Consider the following 20,633-nt stretch of genomic DNA (forward strand, 5'->3'; position numbering starts at 1 on the left):
CAAAGAGCGATAACTGGGCCTGATACCTGTTGAATCTCCCAGGCCTCTAAATAAAGCAGCCTTTACAAGTCTATCTCTGTGGTCACTGCTCTGACCCCACCCCAGCCAGGTCAAACAGGGATGCAGCACCGTGATCCTGTCTGTCCTCAGGAGTCCTGATAGTAGTTGTTGAAGTTGATGCGAAGCAAGAAGTCCTCCAGGTGGGGCTGGTAGCCACGGTTCACCAGCTTGGTCACTACTGGAGAGGCATCCAACTCTTAGGCTCCTGCCCACCCTGTGCCTGGCCACCCCAGCAGCCCAGCCACAAGAGGCTCACCTTTGAAGAGGAAGTGGGAGTAGTATTTGAAGGTACTGTAGGACTGCTGCATGAGTGGGAAGTTGGGGTGCTCAGCACCTCGAGGACCAGTAGCCGGGCCCCAGTTCTGAGAGATGAGCTGGCTTCGGAACTTGAGTACCAGGCTAAAGATGCTGTGGATGATGTTCATGACTGGTGCTGCCTTCTCTGTCAGTAGGCCCCTAGAGGAGGGCAGAGCGGCTGGTAATCTGCCCAGCCTGACCTGGGCACACCCAAGGCCAGGTGTCTGTCTCACCTGAAAACAGCCCTGTGCAGGTACTCAGCATGGGCCCGCTGGATCTCCTCCAGGTCACCCACTACAGCTAGACGGGCTCTGAACTCACACCAGCTGACATGCAGGATCTGGTTAGCAATGTAGCCCTGGATGACCTTCACAAAATGCTGCATCTCGTGCTTAAATAACTGCAGCTGCCGGAACTGCACTGAGCCAGCGGTGTGGCTCACTAGGGCTGGGGAGGAAAAGAGGGTGAGCGGCAGCTTGAAGCCACGCCACACATGGGATGGACTTTAGGCCAGGCCTCACCTGTGCGCTTGAGGTGGAAGCAGATGTCTTTGAGTGTCCACATCATGAGCTTCAACTGCAACAGGAAGGAGAAGATCCCGCTGTACTTGTTCAGGCAGCTCTCAGTGATAACAATGTTGAGGGGCCAGTCAACCTGTTCAGGAAGCCCCACTTAGTATGAGCAGCTGTAGGACACACACCTCCCCTATACACTCAGGGCAGGGCACTGCTGACCTTGTACCTGAGCTCCAGGCAGCTCAGCACATCAGGGGCATTAGGAGCAAACATTTCAGGCAGGTATTTGAGGGCAAAAGACAGGTTGGTAGCATGTGGGGTATCTCCATGGAGGCTATACTGCAGTGCCTTGCTCAGGATGCTGTTAAGGACCAATGGGTTGAGCAGCTCTCCAGGCGTCTGCCCAGCCCCTAGCTAAGGAAGTAGAGAGGAGAATGTTTCAAGGAGTCCCAGGTTTATGCCCTGCCCCTCCCTACCTGGCCAGCAACCTGAGTTCCACTCAAGCAGCACTTTATCGCCATGTTGCTAGGGCATGTCTGGGTGGGCCTGAGTCCCAACAGCCACCTACATCCTACCCAGGACACCTCTACTGGCCAGCCTGATCCCAACTCCATCTCTTAGAATGACCTTCTCAAAGAGCAGGTCACTAAGGGACTGAGCGAACTCTCCATCTTCCATCAGCAGGAAATGCCGCAGTGCCTCAAAGTGGGTCTCCAGGTGCAGCTCCACAAAGAAGTAGTCAACTGCAGCTTTGTTCACCAAGGTGACACTGGTGGAGGGAAGCTGGAAGTTAGGATGGCGGGCAAGAGATGGCAGGTGGCTGCAGCTGGGCAGGTGGTAACACTCACTGGGCAGCCAGAGGCGCCGTGAGGGAACGCTTCATAAGCACAGGCAACGTCAGCAGTTCACTTAGCTGCACCGCAGTCTCATCTACCGCTGACTGAACTTGGGAGTCAACGGGGAAAGCAAAGGCCCGGGGAAGCATGTGGTGTACCAGGTGAGCAACAGGAGGCTCTGCTGTGGGAACAAACCAGACTTGCTGAAGCTTAGGTGATACACTGGCCTAGAGCACCCCCAACCCCCACCTGCCCACTGTAGCTGGCCACTGACACATGGATTCATAGCTGTCTGGGTACTGCTCCAGGTGGTATAACTTTGTGAGGTCTGCCAAATAGGCTTGTTCCTTGCCCCAGCGTCTGATGTCAGCCTCTGTGTCCGATACCTCCTCACAAGGCCCTGGACTCCTGGGGACAGCTGTGTCTTCCTAAAAGAGGACAACCTTAAAGAACTGCATCCCCACACGGTACACTACTCCCTGTCCCCCTCTTTGCTTGGGCTGAAAAGAAGGAGATGGGCATTTGGGAACCCCACACAGTGACGTTCCCTGCATGCTCCCGACCTGTGAGCTTGGAGGCAAACTTGGAGAGAGGTCTTCAGCACCCCTACTTCCTGGGCCTGAATAGACAAAAAATGGGTAGGAGGACCATTAGTGCCCAGTACCTACCTGAGGAGACAGGCTGGCCCAGAGAACCCCCTCCAGGACCCTCCACAGCAGCAACTCAATTCTGGCTGATAGACACGCATCACAGAAGACAGCTTGACACTGTTTTCCAGGGTGCCAAAGTCCCACACTGCCCACTCTAACCTGCCTCTTCCAGGATGCCATTTCCCAGCGTGCTAGGCTCATCCACAATGGGGGGCGTGGTCCATTGGCTACCTTCCTCTGCGCTGCCAGGGCTAGAACAGATGGTAGGCTTCGTGTCTCCAGGAACTTGTGGCCCACATGCTACAGCAGAGCTCTGTGCTTCCACACTAAGGACTGATTGGGACACATGGGCAGGGGAGCAGCCATCGGGCTCAGGTAGGTCAGGGTCAGCTTCTGGCAGGGGCTCCTCCAGAATCAGCAGAGGCTGAGTACTTCCATGTGGTTGAAGAGCCACATCTGACACACTGTCCCCAATCCGGATGCTGGCCTCTGACACGTGTCCATGAATATTCCACCGTGGTCTAGAAGGAGCCACATCCGACACATTCTCCCCAACCTTGATGCTGGCATCTGACACGTGTCCATGAATATTCCACCGTGGCCGAGAAGGAACCACATCCGACACATTGTCTCCAACCTTGATGCTGGCATCTGACACGTGTCCATGAATATTCCACCGTGGCCGAGAAGGAGCCACATCTGACACATTCTCCCCAATCTTGATGCTGCCATCTGACACGTGTCCGTGAATATTCCACCGTGGTCTAGATGGAGTCACATCTGACACATTGTCTCCTACCTTAATGCTGGCTTCTGACACATGTCCATGGGTGTTCCATCGTGGCCGAGGAAGAGCCACATCTGACATGTAATCCCCCACCTTGATGTTGGCATCTGACACATGTTTGGAAATGCTAAGTTGCTGGCAAGGAGCCATTCCAGAGGTGAAGCTCTCTGTAGGGACAGCGGTCTCTGACGTGTGCTGAAGGAGCTGCCCCACAGGCTGGAAGCTCCCCTCCTCAGGAGTGACATGCTTGAGTGGATATAGGCAAGGCAAAGTCTCTTGCATGTCATGAGCACATGCACCCAGTTTTGTGGGCATGTCTCCCCATAGATGCTGCTTTTCACTGTCCAAGCTATTCGGGACATTCTGGAAGGGCCCTGGTGAAGAGGAGGGAGCCACAGCGGGCCTCAGGATGGTATTGAAATCATACTCTGACTGGGCAGGCGGGGGGCCAGCAGCTATGAGTGCCGGCCCAGGAGTTATAGGGGATATGTCTGAGCATATGGTCTGTAGTGCCACCTCTAAGAGGGGAGCTCCAGTGTTATCCACAGGCTGTTCAGCCCCAGGACCCGTGGGCAGAAAGTCTGTGATGCTAAGACCAGTGGAGAATGGTCCGGTTCCCTCTGCCTGTTCAGCTTCAGAGCCAACAGCTCCCTCTGCAACAGACTTGAAGACTGATGCACTTGGTGGGCTTAGACAATCCCAATGCAGCTCGGTGGACCCCAGGTCACAGCTATGGCCTTCATCTACATGCTCAGGACCTGGAGATGTGACCTGAAACACAATATATATTGAATCCCTCCCATCGTTTAACCCTATATCTCCCCAAGGTAAGCTCAGCAAGTAGTCAACCCGAAGTGTCAAAGGGTTGTCATACAGACAACCAAACCAAAGCATCTACCTCAGCATCCCAGCACAATTCTCAATACCCTATTCCCCAACAGCATGTGGTTAGGAACACACTCACTGGCTCCTGGGGCTGGTGAGCCTCCTTGTCTTTCAGCATCTCCTGAAATTCAAGCCAACAGAAAAAGAGTGTAGAGTGACCAGCAGAGCTGGCACACACCACAGCCTTCACATAGTATCCGTCAGCCATCACATATGCCATCAGCCCTGCTGCTCACTCACACTGACCAGGTTTGGCTGGAAGCCTGAGCCTCTCAGCAAGTGCCATCTGTACCCTGACACAACAGGATGACATGAGTGCATAACTGAACAAGAGCTGGCAGCTAACACTACTGCCATACCTGAATGCACTTCTCGTCTTCCAGGAGAAAACGAAGCCGTGCATTGTCCAGCCGATGCCTCTGGATTCTCCACAGAGCCTTCTGCTCTCGACGAGCTGCCTCTGCAGACAACTTGCTATAATGGTCAACCAGCGCCTGCCTGAAGCCACATGCAGAGAGGACATGGTCATCACAACCACTCTGCACCATGTGGTGGGCATGCTCAGGCTAAGATGATTCTCCAAGTAGGCTCCCTCCCAAGACTACTGCCCTCCGTCTTCTTCACCACAGACTTGGCTCCCAGGGAGGGCCTTGCTGCCCACCACACTGAAAGGCTCCAATGGACAGATACCCACATGGGACTTGGTAGCTATCTGTTGGACAAATTACCAGAAGACAAATATACATAGCCAGAGACAAGAAAATAAGCAGGCAGCTTAGAACCTGCCCTCTGGAACCAGGCCACGTTTTCTTTACTGCACAGTAGACCTTGTCCCATTCTGCAAGTTCAAACCCAAGAGAAATGGAGACTGACAAACAAACAAACAAACAAGCAAAAAGAAAAAATCCCAAAGCAAACCAAAGGATTCCAAGGTTTCGACTACTGGTCATCTAGGCCCAATTAGCCATCTGCAATTTGGCTGGCACAAGGCAGAACATGGCCCTCTATACCAGGTTTTCCTCTTGTGTGCAGAGTATCTACTCACATGTGTGTGTGTGCACATACCTAGCACATGCAAGAGGCAAATCCGTCATTTGCTCTGTAAATAGTATCTAAGGCTGGAACAGCTGAGCTTCCACGGGCACAGGCACCATGCAAGATGGAGCCAGTGCCTCTATTAAAACCTTCCACTGAAACAATGAGCCAGTTTCTCTGACAAGCTGATGACACAAAGAGGAAATAGACTCAAGAACCATGCTAGATTAATGGCCCATTGCTCTGTTGGGCCAGGAACATGTTTAAAATAAAAAGCAAACTGAAGTCGTTTAAGACAAACAGAACAGGGCCAGGCGTGGTGGCGCACACCTTTAATCCCAGCACTCGGGAGGCAGAGACAGGTGGATCGATGTGAGTTCGAGGCCAGCCTGGTCTACAAGTGAGTCCAGGATAGCCAAGGCTAACACAGACCCTGTCTCAAAAAAACAAAAAACAAAAACAAAAAATGCAGAGTCAGGAGGACTACAGATTTAAAGCTAGAACTTCGGGATGTAGTCAAGGGTAGAGTGCTTACTTGCATGTACAAGGCCCAGTTGGCTCCATGGCACCATAAGAATATTATGCGCTAATAATAAATAATATTAATACATTGTGTGTACTAGGATTGGACCCCAGAGCATAGCCTAAGAGCTCTAACCCCTTAGTGAGGACAGCATCCTGGTCCAGCAGATTAGTCTTTCTGTCTTGATGTCAAGACAGAATAAAAGTTTTCAGAATTAAAAACTCAAATAGCAAGTTAGGGATGTTGCTCACTGGTAGGGCACTTGACTAGCAACCTTGGGAGCCTTGGAATTGATCCCTCGCATCAAAGAAAGAAGGCAAGGCAAGATGGCCGTCAGTAGTTAGATTAAGCCTACACCATGCAACCTCAGCCGTACAGCCCTACCTGGCCTTCCTCTCCAGCTCTTCCTCCAGCGCCTTTAGCCTCTTCTCACGGTCACGGAGCTCCCGGGCATAGCTGAAGTCATCATCTAGCTCCTCTTGTCTGGCTGCCAGGCGTCGCTACACAGCACACACAGCCTCGTTTACTAAATCAAAGACTCGAGGAGCCTGAACCACCAAAACCCAGACCACCCACCTCCTGATCCTTCACAAACTGTTCCTTCAGCCTCTGAAACTGTTCTCGCTTCCGGGTGTCCAGAGCCATCTGTTCTGACTTCTGCCGGTCTTCAAGAGAAGGGGAGAGGCATATGCAGTTGTGAAGGGCCCAGCAGGGGCCCACGCACAGCAGAGGAAAGACCTGGAACTGCACTCACCACTCAGCTCACTCAGGACCCTGGCTGCTGCTTCCCGGGCATGGACAATAAGTTCTTGTTTTGCAATTTCCATACGCAATTCCTAAGAGACAATAAACAAAACATCTTAACACCTTGTTCCTTCCCCTAGGACAGTGTGGAGAGAACTGGCTATCCAAAACAACATGCTACTGGTCACTTCCCAACCTCCACAGAATGTCCACAGGTGGGAGCCAGGGACACCTCCAGCTTGGAGCAGTGAACAGGAGGTGACTATGTACCCAGAGATCAATGAAGGGCTCGTGGAACATTTCTGCTCCTGAACTTATCCTTGCTGGGTCTCTTCCTGCTGCCCATTAGGCACCAAGCCAGGAAAAAGTTCTTGAGGTCGGCCCTGGCCAGTCACTAATGTCTCCTCCTGGGGTACACTGGAGAACTATGGTACTACTTCCAGGCACACACCCAGTATGTATGAAGGTTACTCAAGTGGAGGAACTTTAGGTCTTGCTGCCTAGAATTCCCAAATGGAGCCACCCATGTTAGTAAAACCTGGAGTGCAGGCAAGGTTACCCAAACCTAGAAAAAGAAAGCAAAGCCCTGATCTGAACACCTGTCACCAGATTTGTTCTTATTTTCCTTAACACGCATGCTTGGGTGTTCCAATGTGGACATACCACCAGGACAGAAACACCAGAAAGAACCACTCTGCCTTACACCCAGTACTTGTTGCTCCTGAAGTCTGCCTGGCTGCCCACTACTGCCCACTGGGCACCAGGCCAGGAGAGGTTGTCCAGATTGGCACTGACCCACCCTAGGGTATGGGTGCTCCACCAGCCCAGAACCCCAACAAGTGAAGGAACATGCTGAGAAAGCCCAAAGGCCTGCAGCCAAGTACCTTCTCCTCCTTGCTGATGGAGCTATGACGTGCAACTCTCTCCATCCGCCCAACATAGACAGCACAGTCCCTCTCAATCTCCTTCAACTCCTCAAGAGAGAAAACCACGGAGATCCGAGGGACAGGGACATCAGACCAGCAAAGGTAGTGCTGTCAAAGAGGAGGAAGGCCTTCAGTGAGTGCATGGCCGGGGCCAAGAACAAGAAGCAAACACTGCCTTGCTCCTGAGTTTTCATATTGTATGTAGATAGTCATCTTTTCCTTGAAAAGTTTGTTCCAAACCCTTGACTTCTCCACAGGGCAAGTATGCCAACAACGGAGACACCATGTAGGAGACACCTACAGCAGAGGTGGAATCAGAAACTGAGGAGCACTGTGGGACCTTATTTCCCATGCAGAGGACCAAACACATTAGCACCGGTCTGACAGTTTCCCACCTATACATGAGCTCCCCAGGCAGCCAGAAGGACCCTCACCCGGGGACAGCAGAGCTTCAGCAGGTTGATGGTCTTCCCACAGACATATACATCATGGGCAATGTGTTTCAAGAATACAGGAACACAGTCCTCCACCTCTTTGGAAATGAGCACGTAGCCATGGGTCCAGTAAAACTGGTCTGAAGACAGCATGAACAGACATGATGATCTGTAGTCACAATGCCCGGACCCAGGCAGAGGGCAGTCTAGCAGCGAGTCGCCACTTACCTCTGAAGTCCAGGTACTCATGGTTAACTTGGATCATGAACTCCCCATAAACATCTCTGAAGACTCCACTGTACACCCAGTCGTGGATGAACCTGTGGGGTAGTAGGGGTTAGGAAAAAAGAGGAGAGCTAGGCGTGGAGTGCTGCAGGACAGGTGTGGCAAACAGGCTGGGTCATCAACTGAGTGTGGCCAGTCCACACTGCCAGCTTTGGGTGGGCATAGTCTCCTGCCTAGTAGATCCATTTATTCACAGGCTTCCACATGGAGCCCAGCACTTGGTGTATCTTAGACAGCAGGAAAGTCAAAGACATACTAATCCGAGTGCAGCCTGACCCCATCACTGCAGGGAGAGCAGACATGACGTCCAGGCCACCCACCACCTACCGTGTGTAGGGCTCACAGCTGGTCTTCAGCAGGGACAGCAACACAGGGTAGTGCTCATTGCTACAATTATCCAGGGCCTCCTGGTAGAGGTAGGAGAGAAGCTTCACTCCCTACAAGCAGTGAGAAGCAGGGTGAATGACAGCCAGTGCAACACACGGCATACTACCTGTGTAGGCACCATGACTAGCAGACCACACCACCGAACTCGACAAGAATGCACAAGTCAAGGCAGGCATGCAAGCTCACACTTGAGAAAAGGAGGGAGGACTCACGGTGGGGAACACGGCCCTGGGTTCTCCACTGGTTGCCATGGCTACAGGGCCAACACCACAAAGCTCAGCCAAGTACCTAGACATAGGATTTAGATCAGACCAAGTGACAGGAGCCCGGGGTCCCAAGGACCAGATCAGACTGAGCAGGCTAAACATTCATTTTCCCATAAGTAACTGGTCTACACTAGCTTTGAAAACGACTTGTACCTCCAACAGATCAGATCTAAGCAATCTACCAGACCCCTACCCAGCACTGCTTCCTGGGCTGTCCTCCCGGATGGCACTAACACATCTACACTCATGGGTGGGCCCTCCGCCCTACCTCATCCTTACCGTGACTCCCAGGCCCACATTCAGAGGTACGATCTGAAACCTCCACCTTGTTACCACCTTATCTGACTAGGATAAGCACAACCACTCTCAGGAGCCCACACTCTCTCTACCCCACTGCAGTCTGTGTTCCACATGACCCCTCCAATTCTTTGCTGCCTGGAACATGTCCTCCTCCCATATTATGTCACTCCCAACTTCTCTCAGTGGTCAGCACCTACCAAGAGGCATTGTGGCTGGTTGTTTACTAATGAGCTCATGAGTGTCAGAGGCTGTCCACTGCCTTCTCTCCCCAGCAGCCCTATTTATGCAGGAATCCCCAGGCCCAGCAAGGCCAGTGTTGGCAGACAGCAGACACATTACAGAGCACATAGTGACTAGCTGTGCAGACTGTTCAGCCAGCCAAGGACTGTTCCGGGCTATCCTTGCCAGGAGCAGAGCTGACTCTTCACTGTCCCAAAAGCCCCACATCTGCTCCTGAGGTCCATGCTAGGCCACTGTGCTAAGGTTCACCTGAGCTGCCGGCCCAGTTTCTTGAAGAGAAAGCCAATGGTGAGGAGACTCAGGGTGGGCGGAGTGGAGAGAACACAGGCCCGGTAATACTGCAAGTACCTTCTAAGGCCACTGGTGAAGGCCTGTGGACAAGGAGTAGGAGAAAGGCAGCTGAGACAGTCATGTACTCAGGGTTTGGAAGGACACACACACCCAAGCTAGAAAACAGAGCTGTGCTTCCACGCTGCAGCCTGGTGACCCCATCTTCCGAGCAGTGGCCACTTATGGCTTGAGCCCAGCTTTACTGGAAGACATAGGCTAGAACTAGGGGTCTGCTCCAGATGTAGCTTTGCCCCCTCGCGTCACACTGAGACAGGGTCGCCCTGGAACAAATCCTGTCCATCCACCTTCGCCCATCTTCCCCACAGCCTCGCCTCCCATGTGTTCTCTTCTCGGACCATTCTATCCCACCTGCAGCCTCTGGTCCTTGCCATGCAGCTCCTAATACGCCCTGAAGCCCACATGGGGTAATGCCCCTCTTGTCTGCTGACTTTACCACATATCAGAGCTTGAAGGGGCCCATGTGGCCCAGCTCCTCCTAAGCTGCACCCCACCACAGCCTTCCCTGACACCTGCCCATGTTTTCTGCTCAACTGCATACCAGTCATCACCAGCCCAGGCTGCCCAGATCCTATAAGACTCTACCAGCACACAAGCCAGCTGCAAGCCCTTCAATAAAAAGAAAACCCTGGGTACCTCAAGAATCAACTCATTAAAACAGAAAGTCTACCTTTCCATACACCATGCAAGGCACTATGGGGAGCAGGTGGCTTGTGTCTGGTTTACCCACCTCACAGCACTTGGTTCTTGCCCTCAAATCCCTAAATGTTCACACCTGACTCCCTCTATGCATTTACCCAAATAAACTGACAGATGGTTCCAGTGGAAGTAAGACTATCTCGTCACCCAGCTTCTTAAGAGGTTTGGACTCGGGTTCAGAACCCATAACTTTGAACTTGATTCTTTTGCGAAGGTAACATGGTTCTCACAATGCATACCTGGAACACAAGGCCCCTCCGACACAAGGAGCCTACGACAGGCTGCAGAGAGAAGTGGCTCAGGCGTGTGTAGTAGGTTCCATACTCCGCCACCTCTGAAAGGATGCTGCTGATACTCTCAGGAGACGTACCTGACACATGGACTCCCAGCTCCACCACGAAGGCTTGAGTTGGCTACAGGGCAGAGGGAAGGAGTTATAGAGGCCAAACACCAAGACTCTACCGTGGTGCCATTTCTTTTCACCCATGTTCCCCTCTGCCACACAGAAGTTTCCCACATCCAAGACATACAAACAGAACGTTCTGAAAGAAAAACACAAGCCCAGGGCTAGAGAGCTGGCTGGGCGGAAAGTGAACACATATGAGTTACTCTTGCAGAGGTCCTGAATTTGGTTCCAAGCACTAACATTGAGCAGCTCATAAGCACCTTTTAAGTCCAGCTCCATGGAGTCCAACATCCTTTCTTGATCTCCACATCACCTTTACTCACATGCATACACTGACACAGAAACACACAGCCTAGGTGTGGTGACCCACACCTATAATCCCAGCACGTGAGAGGCAGAGGAAGGCAGATCTCTGAGTTGGAGGCCAGCCTGGTCTACAGAGTGAGTTCTAGGATAGCCAAGGCTACACAGAGAAAGAAACCCTGTCTCAAAAAAATGGGAGAATGGGGCGGGGGAGAGAAAGGGGGTGGGAGAGTGAGAGAGCGAGCTTACTTTACTTCTAGAAGACCTGAGTTCAGTTCCAAGCACCAACATCATGTGACTGACAAGTGCCTGTAACTCTAGTTCTGCATGACCAGACACCCTCTTCTAGGCTCCAGAGTCACTGCATTCACGTGTACAAACCCACACCCAGGTACAAACATGCACACTCTATTTATTTACTTATTTATTTTTGGCTTTTGAAGACAGGGTCTCTCTGTGTAGCCTTGGCTGTCCTGGACTCACTTTGTAGACCAGGCTGGCCTTAAAACATTATTTTTAAAATGAAAAAAAAAACAGAAGTACAGATTGTTGTGGAAGTTTTGGTTTCTTTAACAACTCAGTTGTTATATAAACATGTTTTTGTTTTAATCCCAGGTGTGAGATTGGGGCTGATTCAGATTGTCCACAGCAGCAGACTATTTGCCTCACGAAGTCTGAGAGGGGCTCTTTGCCAGCTGCAGATAGTTTAATTCTGAGGCCTCTGGAGAGGGAATAAATTCCAGAGCCCAGAGAGAGACAGAGTGCTCCCAGAAAGAGAATGCTGCTGCCGCCCCCCCCCCCCCCCCCCCCCGCAGCTCCTGGCTGCTGTTCATGCAGTTTTAGGAGAAGTTGGACATATCCTGAAACAAAACTTGGACTTGTCCCTAGAACCCAACGACCCTAGCCAGCAGGAAGTAGCTAAAGAGATCTAGGCCCTCTTTCCCCTCCTAACCTTTCTCTCCTACTTGGTGGAAGGGATTGGGATGGAGAAGCGAGGTAGAGGTACAAGAAATTTCAATTAAAATAGTATTAAAGGGCTGGAGAGACGGTTCAGCGGTTAAGAGCACTGTCTGCTCTTCCAGAGGTCCTGCATTCAATTCCCAGCAACCACATGGTGGCTCACAACCATCTATAATGAAATCTGATGCCCTCTTCTGGCCTGCAGAGGTACAAGCACGCAGAGTACTGTATATATAATAAATAAATAGATCTTTAAAAGAAAAAATAGGATTAAAAAAATGCAAGCAACAGATGAACAGCTTTCTTGGAATTTGCCTATTAAACCTGAAGTACTGGCCCCTCAGATCTTGTCTAAAAAACTTGTTGAAGTCTTACCACGGCAGGCACACTCCCACAATACTGTTAAAGCTGTAGAGGATGGAAATAACCTCAGAGGGCTCAGGACAATGAAAACAGCACTCACAACAAAGGTAATAACAGTATATGCCTTTCCTGTGAAGGAAACATCAACAACCATACTGTCTATCTTAAGAAATTACAAAAAGAAGGCAATTGCAGGGCTCAAGAGATGGCTCAGTGGTTATAAGCATTGGCTGCTCCAATTCCCAGCACCCATATGGCAACTCACAACTGTCTGTAACTCCAGTTCCAGGGGACCAATACTCTCACACATACATCCAGGCAAAACACCAATGCACATAAGTTAAAATTAAATAAATCATTAAAAGAAAGGAAGAAAGAAAGAAATGTAGTTCAAACTTCCTAAACTAACTAGCAAGTTAAAAACAAAAAGATTAGGCCGGGCATGGTGACCCATACCTTTAATCCCAGCATTCTGGAGGCAGAAGCAGGTGGATCACTGTGAGCTCAAGGCCAGCCTGGTCTACAAAGTGAGTTCAGGACAGCCAAGGATACACAGAGAAACCCTGTCTCGGGGGAAAAAAAAAAAAAAAAGATTATAAACTGGGCATTGTGCTCATCCCTGTAATCTCAGCAAGCAGGGAGATGGTGAGTTTCAGTCCAATCTGTCCTACACAGAGATGCTTATCTCAAAAAGAAAAATTATTGCTGGGCATGTTGGCACACGCCTTTAATCCCAGCACTCCAGGAGGCAGAGGCAGGTGGATCACTTTGAGTTCGAGGCCAACCTGGTGTACAAAGCAAGTCCAGGACAGCCAGGATAACACAGAAAAACCATGTCTTGAAAAACCAAAAAGAAAGAAAGAAAGAAAAGATGTCAGCTGGGATGCGGCTCAGTGGTAGAGCACCTGACTAGTGTGTGCCAGGCCCTGGATTCCATCCCCAGAACATACTCAATAGAGAGTATGTGTGTATGTCCAAAAAAAGAAAGAAAGCCCAGGGGCTGGAGAGATGATGGCTCAGAGGTTAAGAGCACTGACTGTTTTTCCAGAGGTCATGAGTTCAATTCCCAGCAACCACATGACTCACAACCATCTATAATATGATCTGATGCCCTCTTCTGGCCTGCAGGTGTACATGCAGACAGAACACTGTATATATTTAAAAAAATAAAAAAAGAAAGCCCGGATCAAATGTAAAACTCAGTATAAAGTAACAAATCTGACTCTAGAAAATAGAAATCTAGCCAGGTGTGGTGAAGCATGCTTTTAATCCCAGCACTCAGGAGGCAGAGGCAGGGGCAGGCGAATTGCTGTGAGTTCGAGGCCTGCCTGCTCTACAAAGCGAGTCCAAAACAGCCAAGGCTACACAGAGAAACCCTGTCTCCAAAAAGAAAAAGAAAAAGAAAAAGAAAAAGAAAAAGAAAAAGAAAGAAAAAAGAAAACCTGTCCTGATAAACTAAAAGCAGAACTCCTGGTCCCAATGGCTCCCCTCCCATGAGGGTACCCTGGTGTCACCCCATTAATGGGGAGAGTAAAGGTGAACATTAAACTTCCTGTACAGGCTAATGGAACAGAACAGAGACCACAGACACACTCGCATGTCTAAGGGCTCTTTTTTTTTTTTTTTTTAAAGCTTTAGTTGTTTGGGTGGTGTGTGTGTGTGTGTGTGTGTGTGTGTCCCTGGCTGTCCTGGAACTATCTATATAGACCAGGCTGACCTTGAACTCATAAAGATCCACCTCTGCCTCCGAGCGCTGGGATTAAAAGGTATGTACCATTATGCCTGGCTGGTAAACTGCTCTAACTACTGAGCCGCCTTGCCTCTCCTCTCCACATTACTGTTACTGGTATTTTGAGAGTCTCATTGTGTAACCCTGTGTGATGGGGAGTTCACTAGGCAGACCAGGCTGACCTTGAACTCTCAGAGACGTGCCTGCCTCTGCCACCCAAGTGTTGGAATTAAGGCGTTTCTATGTGGATTCTCATTGACTGAGACTTAAAACTCAGGTTCTCACGCTTGTGTGACAGCGTTTTTGCCAACTCTTCTGTCTTCCCAGGGTATTTTTGGTTTGAGAGCGTTTTATGCAGCCTAAGCTGGCCAAAAGTGAACCCTGATCTTCCTGCCTCCACATTCGATGTAGATATGCCACCCCAACCACCTCAAATTTTCAACAGGGATGGCATGATCACTCAGCAGAGGAGAGGAAAGCCTTGTATTCAGAAGGTAGAGGCAGAGGCTCAGGACTTCAGAGCCAGCCTGGGTAAACTGTCTCACAATAAACAAACAAGCAAATAAAAGTAAAGGGAAGGAAGTTATCAGAATAGTCTTAGCTTTGCTTCTTTTCTTTTTTCTTTTGTTTGCTTCTTCTTTTTGAGGCAAGGTCTCAGTATGCAGCCTTGGCTAACCTCAAAGTTGTTACCCTCCTGCCTCTGCCTCCCAAATGCTAGGGTGTCAGGTGTGAGCCACCAGCCTCAACTAGGATGACTTTTTCAGCAAATGGTGCAGTATAACTAGACACGTACAAGCAACATATTTGTCCTCTCTATCCCAGTGTGAAAGTGGCCATGAGTGACAAAGAGCTTTTGTTCAGTCATTTAAAGGACATTAATAGTCAGTACTCTTAAATTTCAAATGGAATTCTGTTTTGCTTTACAGTATTGGGGATTGAATGCAGGGCTTCTCACATGCTAGGCAAGAATTCCAACATTGATCTGCATGTCCAGCCTAACTTGTGGCTATCTCTCATCAGCCCACAGGCTGGCCTTCTCTGCCATCATGACACTTGACCTAGGTTGGGTCCTGTGATAGCTGTGGGCCCTTCTCACCTGGCAAAGGGAAAACGTAGCAGAAACAATGCCCAGCAGAACGTTCAGTGAGTCTTTCACCAGCTCACTCTCCTCCACCAGCACGGGCTTGGCGGCCTGCAGTAGGCCCCCACTGAGGGCCTGCAGCTCCCCTTGATGAAGTCTGCAGAACTGGTCAAAGGCAGCCCTCCCTGCCTCAGTGAGGTAGGGCTCCTCTCGGTGACCAGGGGGCCTGTGAGGGAGACAGAAGAGAAGAGGGGGAGCAGACTGGACAGCATATGCCTTCAGGCCAGGTGTGCTTTCACCAGGCTGCAATGAGTTCCTCAGGCAATGAGATCCCAAAAGCAGCAGCCAGTCATGCTGGACGAGGACAGGCCATGACTCACAGACTGCACTCTTCTTGTGTGTTGTGTGTACATGTGTATGGTATGTATGTATTTTATATTGTGTGTTGGGGTACGGGTGTTTTGCTTTGCATGCATGCCTGGTACCTGCTGAGGCCAGAGGAGGGGGTGTTAGGTCTCCTGTAACTAGATGGTTGTGAACTACCATGTGGGTGCTAGGAATTGAACCCTGGTCCTCTGCAAGAACAAGCACTCTTTTTTTTTTAAGATTTATTTATCTATATATTTGTTTATTATGTATACAGTGGTCTGTCTGCATGTACACTTGAAGGCCAGAAGAGGTATCAGACCACATTATAAATGGTTGTAAGCCACCATGTGGTTTCTGGAAATTAAACTCATGACCTCTGGAAGAACAGTGCTCTTAACCTTTGAAACATCTCTCCAGCCCCCCAAAAAGTACTCTTTTTTGTCTGTTTGTTTGGTTTTTCGAGACAGGGTTTCTCTGTGTAACAGCCCTGGCTGTCCTCAACTTGTTTTGTAGATCAGGCTGGCCTCCAACTCAGAGATCTGCCTGCCTCTGCCTCCCAAGTGCTGGGATTAAAAGTGTGCACCACTAGGAACAAGTACTCTTAACTGCTGAGCCAGCTCTAATTTTACAGGTATGGGTGTTTTGCCTACATGTATGTCTGTGTACCACATGCATGCAGTGCCTGCAGAGGCCAGAAGGGGGCATCATATTCCCCTGGAACTAAAGTTATAGACAACAGAGTGAGGCCAGCCTGGTCTACAGAGGGAGTTCCAGGACAACCAGAGCTACACAAAGAAACCTGGCTCAAAACAAAAAATTTGCACGCAAACTTAAAAACAAACTGGGGCTGGAGAGGTGGTTCAGCGGTGAAGAGCACTGCTTTCCAGAGGACCTGGGTTCAATTCCCAGCACCAATATGGCAGCTCACAACTGTCTGTCACTCCAATTCTAGGGGATCCAACACCCTCACACAGATATTCATGCAGGCAAAAAATGAATACACAGAAAATAATTAATTTTTTACAAATAACAACTAAGGGCATTAGTACCTACCCAGGCCTGGCGGGGCCACACTAAGGCAAAAAAATCTGAGTTCATAGCTAGCTTACATTATATAAAAGTTCCCAGTCAAAGAGAGAGAGAGAGCAAGCAAGCACAAGCTATTAGTCGGGTTCTGCATATCCCAGAGCACACTGCAAACACTGTACATGCTCCAGCATTGCGTCTCCACTGCGTACACGTCTAGCGCACTAAATGTCCTACACAGTGTACACTCGGCATGGGGTTTTTGTTTGTTTGTTTTAAAGAGTTTTGTTTTGTTTTTTTTTTTACTTTAAGTGTGTGTGTGTCTGTAAGACTACCACATAAACTGGCTAGGGGCATCAGATCCACTTTACTTGGAGCTGGGGCTACCGGCAGCTGTTGAGATGCCCCATGTGGGTGCTGGGAACTAAAGCTGGGTCTCCTGCAAGAGCAGCCCGTGCTCTTAAGCCACCCTCTTTACACAGCCCAGAGTGCTCTGTACGTTATCACCCTCCACAGTGCGCTTTCCTCATGCCGTACCCACACTGCACAGCCTTGTTGTGTGCAACTGTTTCTTCAAGAAGTAACCTAACCACGAGCCATCAGAAGCCTGGGCTACAGAGTGAGTTCAAGGCCGCCCTGAGCTGCATAGTGATACCTTGTCCCACACAGACAAAATGCCCATGGGAAACCTGTTTAAATCATGCTTTGGACCTAACAAAGGCATTATTCCATTATTTCCTGCCACCACAAGTCTCTTGATTTCTTTTTAAGATTTCTTTTTATTTTATAATCACGAGCGCTTCACTGACTGTATGTCTATGTGCCACATGAATGCCTCATACCCTCTGAGGCCAGAAGATGACATCAGATCACCTTCTGACTTGTGTTACAATTAGCTGCCATGTGGGTGTTGGGAATCAAACCTGGGTTCCTTGAAGCAGCCAGTGCTCTTAACTACTGAGCCATTTCTCCAGCCTCATTTTTTTTTTCTTTTTTTTTTGGGGGGGGGGGCGGTTTCAAGATAGGGTTTCTCTGTGTAGCCTTGGCTGTCTGGACTCTCGATTTGTAGACCAGGCTGGCCTCGAACTCACAGAGATCTGCCTGCCTCTGCTTCCCCATGTGCTGGGATTACAGACATGTGCCACTACGCCCGGCAGCCCCATTTCTTTTTTTTTTTTTTTTTTTCTTTTGTTCTGTTTTGTTGTTGCTATTGTGGTTTTTGCTGTTGTCAGCAGCAGCTGACTATGATTTTCCGTGTGTTCTAGCAGAGGTATGGTTTTGCCAGCTGCAGATAGTTTCTGCAACTGTGTGACATTTGGAATTCTGGGAACTTTTCGGAGGGTATATGAGTGCTAGAGCTCCGGAGGCAGAGTCCGTGGCTGTTGGTCGTAAATTCTTCTAAGAAATTAGATTCTGAGACTTTCCTAATTCCTCTCTTCTCTCTCCTATCTAGTGCTAGCGATGAAATGGGGGGGGTGAGGGGATAAAAGGTAGGAAAAAAAGAACCCACAATGTAACAAAGACCAGATACACAAGACTGCCTGGGGTTTCCAAGTAAGCTGTTGGTATGGGGCAAAGGCATAGTGCATTTAAAGGCAAAGAAATGGTCCCTTACCATCCAATGCGCTCCCAGCATCTCCGCTTGCTGGCCTCATATGTGAGCACAGCTTCCCACAGGTCCAAATCCGGGGTCATGCTTGGTTCCGACTGGGAGTCAGGAGTTAAATTGGAAGCTGACTGGAACCCTTCATCTTCCCACTGATCCACCATCTGTGGGACCTGAAGGCCACAGGGACAAGTAATTCACTATCTACCTCTTTGTGTAAGCATTCAACAGTTGTGATAGCAACAGTCTAGAACTTTACCCACATCCATTTATTCCCTAGAGGGACAGACTAGCAAAATATTCTTTTTGGTTTCAGGGTCCCATGTACTACACAATGTCCATCCACAATGAGTCGCATAAAGAATTAAAGTACTCCACTGTCAGTTTCTAGGCAGGGGTGGTGGTGCACACCTGTAACCCCAGCACTCATGAGGCTGAAAAACAACTGAGTTTGGAACCAGACTGTCAGTCCGAAGCCAGGCTGATCTACAAAGTGGGTTCCAGGACAGCCCAGGCTGTTACACAGAGAAACCTGGTCTCGAAACAAACCACTAAGATATCAATTTTTAAATTTCCATACAACATAACCTCAGTTTAGGGAAAACAGCATAGAAATTCATATATATGGAAACCCTAGCACTCTGGAGTTGAGGCTGTGAGTTGAGGCCAGTCTGAGCTACACTCAAACAGTCACTCTACCCATCCCACTCCCTCAGCACTCAGAAGGGAAAAAAAAATTATACTAAACCCGGAAAACTGTATATATCAAGATTTTGCTGTGGCATCATTTAAACTTGGAAATAACCTAAATATTTCATAATTTTAAAAACTGAGTAGTAATAGTTTGTCCTCTTGTTTTGTTTTGTTTTTCGAGACAGGGTTTCTCTGTGTAGCCTTGGCTGTCCTGGACTCACTTTGTAGACCAGGCTGGCCTCGAACTCACAGCAATCTGCCTGCCTCTGCCTCCCGAGTGCTGGGATTAAAGGCGTGCGCCACCACCACGCCGGGTTTAGTTTGTCCTCTTAACAGAATTTACAAAGTAATGAAATACAAGAGACAGTGACAATTTACTCATGGGAGGAAGAAGAGGAGGAGGAGGAAGAGGAGGAGGAGGAGGATTACACCTGACCACCACAGGTTACAAATGAGAACGTATGTTTAAAAAAAAAAAAAAAAAAGCAAGCATACCCGGCACATTTGAAATGTGGCTTCTACAACTGCAGAACAGAATTTACTTCATTTTAATTAATCTGAATTTAAATAAACAGCACTAGAGAAGCGACTTAACAGCAAGCTCTTGAGGAAAAAAAATAGAAAGGTTCTGCGTTGGTTTTTTGCCTGCAGTGAGCAGCTAGCACGTCCCGGTGCAAGATGCCAGCAGGTCCTCCCCTGCACCTCTCACTGCCTCGTGACGATCTGATCACCTAAAGCTTGGGTAGGAGCAAGATTAAAGAAGGCCTTTTCCAAACCTCTAGGGATACTGAGGGGGAAAGAAATACTACCTTAATCGCCAGTCCAGAGAAGTCTGCGCTGTCTGGCACTGGGGGCAGGTCCAGTCGCACATCCATGTCACATGTCCGGCTGTGCACAAGTGCACCAAAGAGTGAGACCCGGGTGTCTCTCTCAAACCTGTCACCACCGGAGTCACCAATTGAGAAGCGCCCCAAGGTGGGCAGGCCAGTGCCTGGGGCAGCCTCCATCACCTGAAGTGCTTCCTGGACTGTGTTATGACACAAATACTCCTCACCAGAAATAAGTGACTGAACGTCCATCTCAAACACACTGAGGTCGTAACAGTCGTAGCCGCTGTAGGGTACGTTTCTGCCTGCGTGCTTGTTGTTAAAGAAATAATCGCGTTTCCTCCGCAGCACTTGAGGGGGGCCGCTCCCTGCCAGCTGAACCAAGAGGTCCAACACCGACCCCACCTCCACAAAAGGACAGTCAGGGGCTGCTTCTAGCTTCTCCACAAGCTCCTCCAAACGGTCGGCCTCCGGCCCCAAGCCGCTCACCCTCAAATCGAAGGACAGCATGAGGATCTTGTTTTTCACTGGCAGCTTCGATAAGTCAGGTTGCCGCTGATGAGTCTCTTCTTGAAAAAGATTAGCGAATAGAGCATTGTAGGCTACCCTCTTAAGGCTCAATTTTGCCCTCTTCCTGTTCACGCTGCGCTGGCCCGGGCGAGCCTGGGCAGCAGGTAAAAGAGCTTCGCAGAGGTCATCGAATAGCTGGGTGATGCTCGCCATAGCCACTCTTTTCAGCCCTGGACCCCCGGCTGGTAAACTTTGCACCTAGGAGGCATTTAATGCTGTCAAAGACCGGAGCGACCGCAGGTGGACAAGGGCCAAAGAGCAGAAGGCTCTTCGCTGCACACCTGAGAACGAGGCATCCACGTCGGTGCAACGGGAAACACCACGCGTCCTCCCAGCCCTCAGCCACCACCCGGCGCTCGTCCTCGGGCCTTACGAACCATGACAAGTTTACGGACCGAACGCGCGCCTCGCACGGGCAACACGCAAGCCCTAGACGCCAGAACTGGGACTCCCGCCGCTCTGACGTCAGACCCACGCGACGGC

The 20,633-nt window shown here is 49.8% G+C and overlaps 1 protein-coding gene across 3 annotated transcripts; it reads right to left on the reverse strand.

Annotated features, from left to right (window-relative positions):
* Positions 1 to 14: 14 nt before the first annotated feature.
* Positions 15 to 20,615, reverse strand: Tubgcp6 (tubulin gamma complex associated protein 6). 3 transcript variants are annotated; one of them, XM_051160184.1, is made up of 25 exons: positions 19,563 to 20,615; positions 18,070 to 18,233; positions 15,075 to 15,285; positions 10,457 to 10,630; positions 9,420 to 9,541; positions 8,577 to 8,652; positions 8,305 to 8,414; positions 7,921 to 8,012; positions 7,693 to 7,832; positions 7,217 to 7,366; positions 6,343 to 6,424; positions 6,165 to 6,253; positions 5,973 to 6,088; positions 4,390 to 4,528; positions 4,110 to 4,151; positions 2,518 to 3,916; positions 2,272 to 2,327; positions 1,983 to 2,136; positions 1,721 to 1,889; positions 1,500 to 1,641; positions 1,092 to 1,286; positions 879 to 1,011; positions 591 to 804; positions 317 to 516; positions 15 to 235 (listed from the first exon to the last, which is right to left on the reverse strand). In XM_051160184.1, exons 1-25 carry the CDS (start codon positions 20,301 to 20,303, stop codon positions 147 to 149), a joined length of 5,199 nt encoding a protein of 1,732 aa, XP_051016141.1. In that variant the 5' UTR covers positions 20,304 to 20,615; the 3' UTR covers positions 15 to 146. The 3 variants fall into 3 exon arrangements, 2 of the variants coding, with proteins under 2 accessions (XP_051016141.1, XP_051016140.1); XM_051160183.1 differs by having other exon boundaries at positions 15 to 238; positions 19,563 to 20,614; XR_007832198.1 differs by lacking the exons at positions 15 to 235; positions 317 to 516 and having other exon boundaries at positions 656 to 804; positions 1,099 to 1,286.
* Between the last annotated feature and the right edge of the window lie 18 nt (positions 20,616 to 20,633).

The sequence above is a fragment of the Acomys russatus genome, chromosome 17 (genome assembly GCF_903995435.1).
Source record: "Acomys russatus chromosome 17, mAcoRus1.1, whole genome shotgun sequence".
NCBI classification, from domain to species: domain Eukaryota; kingdom Metazoa; phylum Chordata; class Mammalia; order Rodentia; family Muridae; genus Acomys; species Acomys russatus.

Excerpts from the sequence above, each read along its gene's own strand:
- Tubgcp6 (XM_051160183.1), bottom strand. The coding sequence starts at position 20,303 with ATGGCGAGCATCACCCAGCTATTCGATGACCTCTGCGAAGCTCTTTTA. Across the intron at positions 10,631-15,074 it reads CTACGTTTTCCCTTTGCCAG|CCAACTCAAGCCTTCGTGGT; the intron begins GTGAGAAGGGCC and ends TCTGCCCTGTAG. Across the intron at positions 1,012-1,091 it reads GCCTGGAGCTCAGGTACAAG|GTTGACTGGCCCCTCAACAT; the intron begins GTCAGCAGTGCC and ends CTTCCTGAACAG.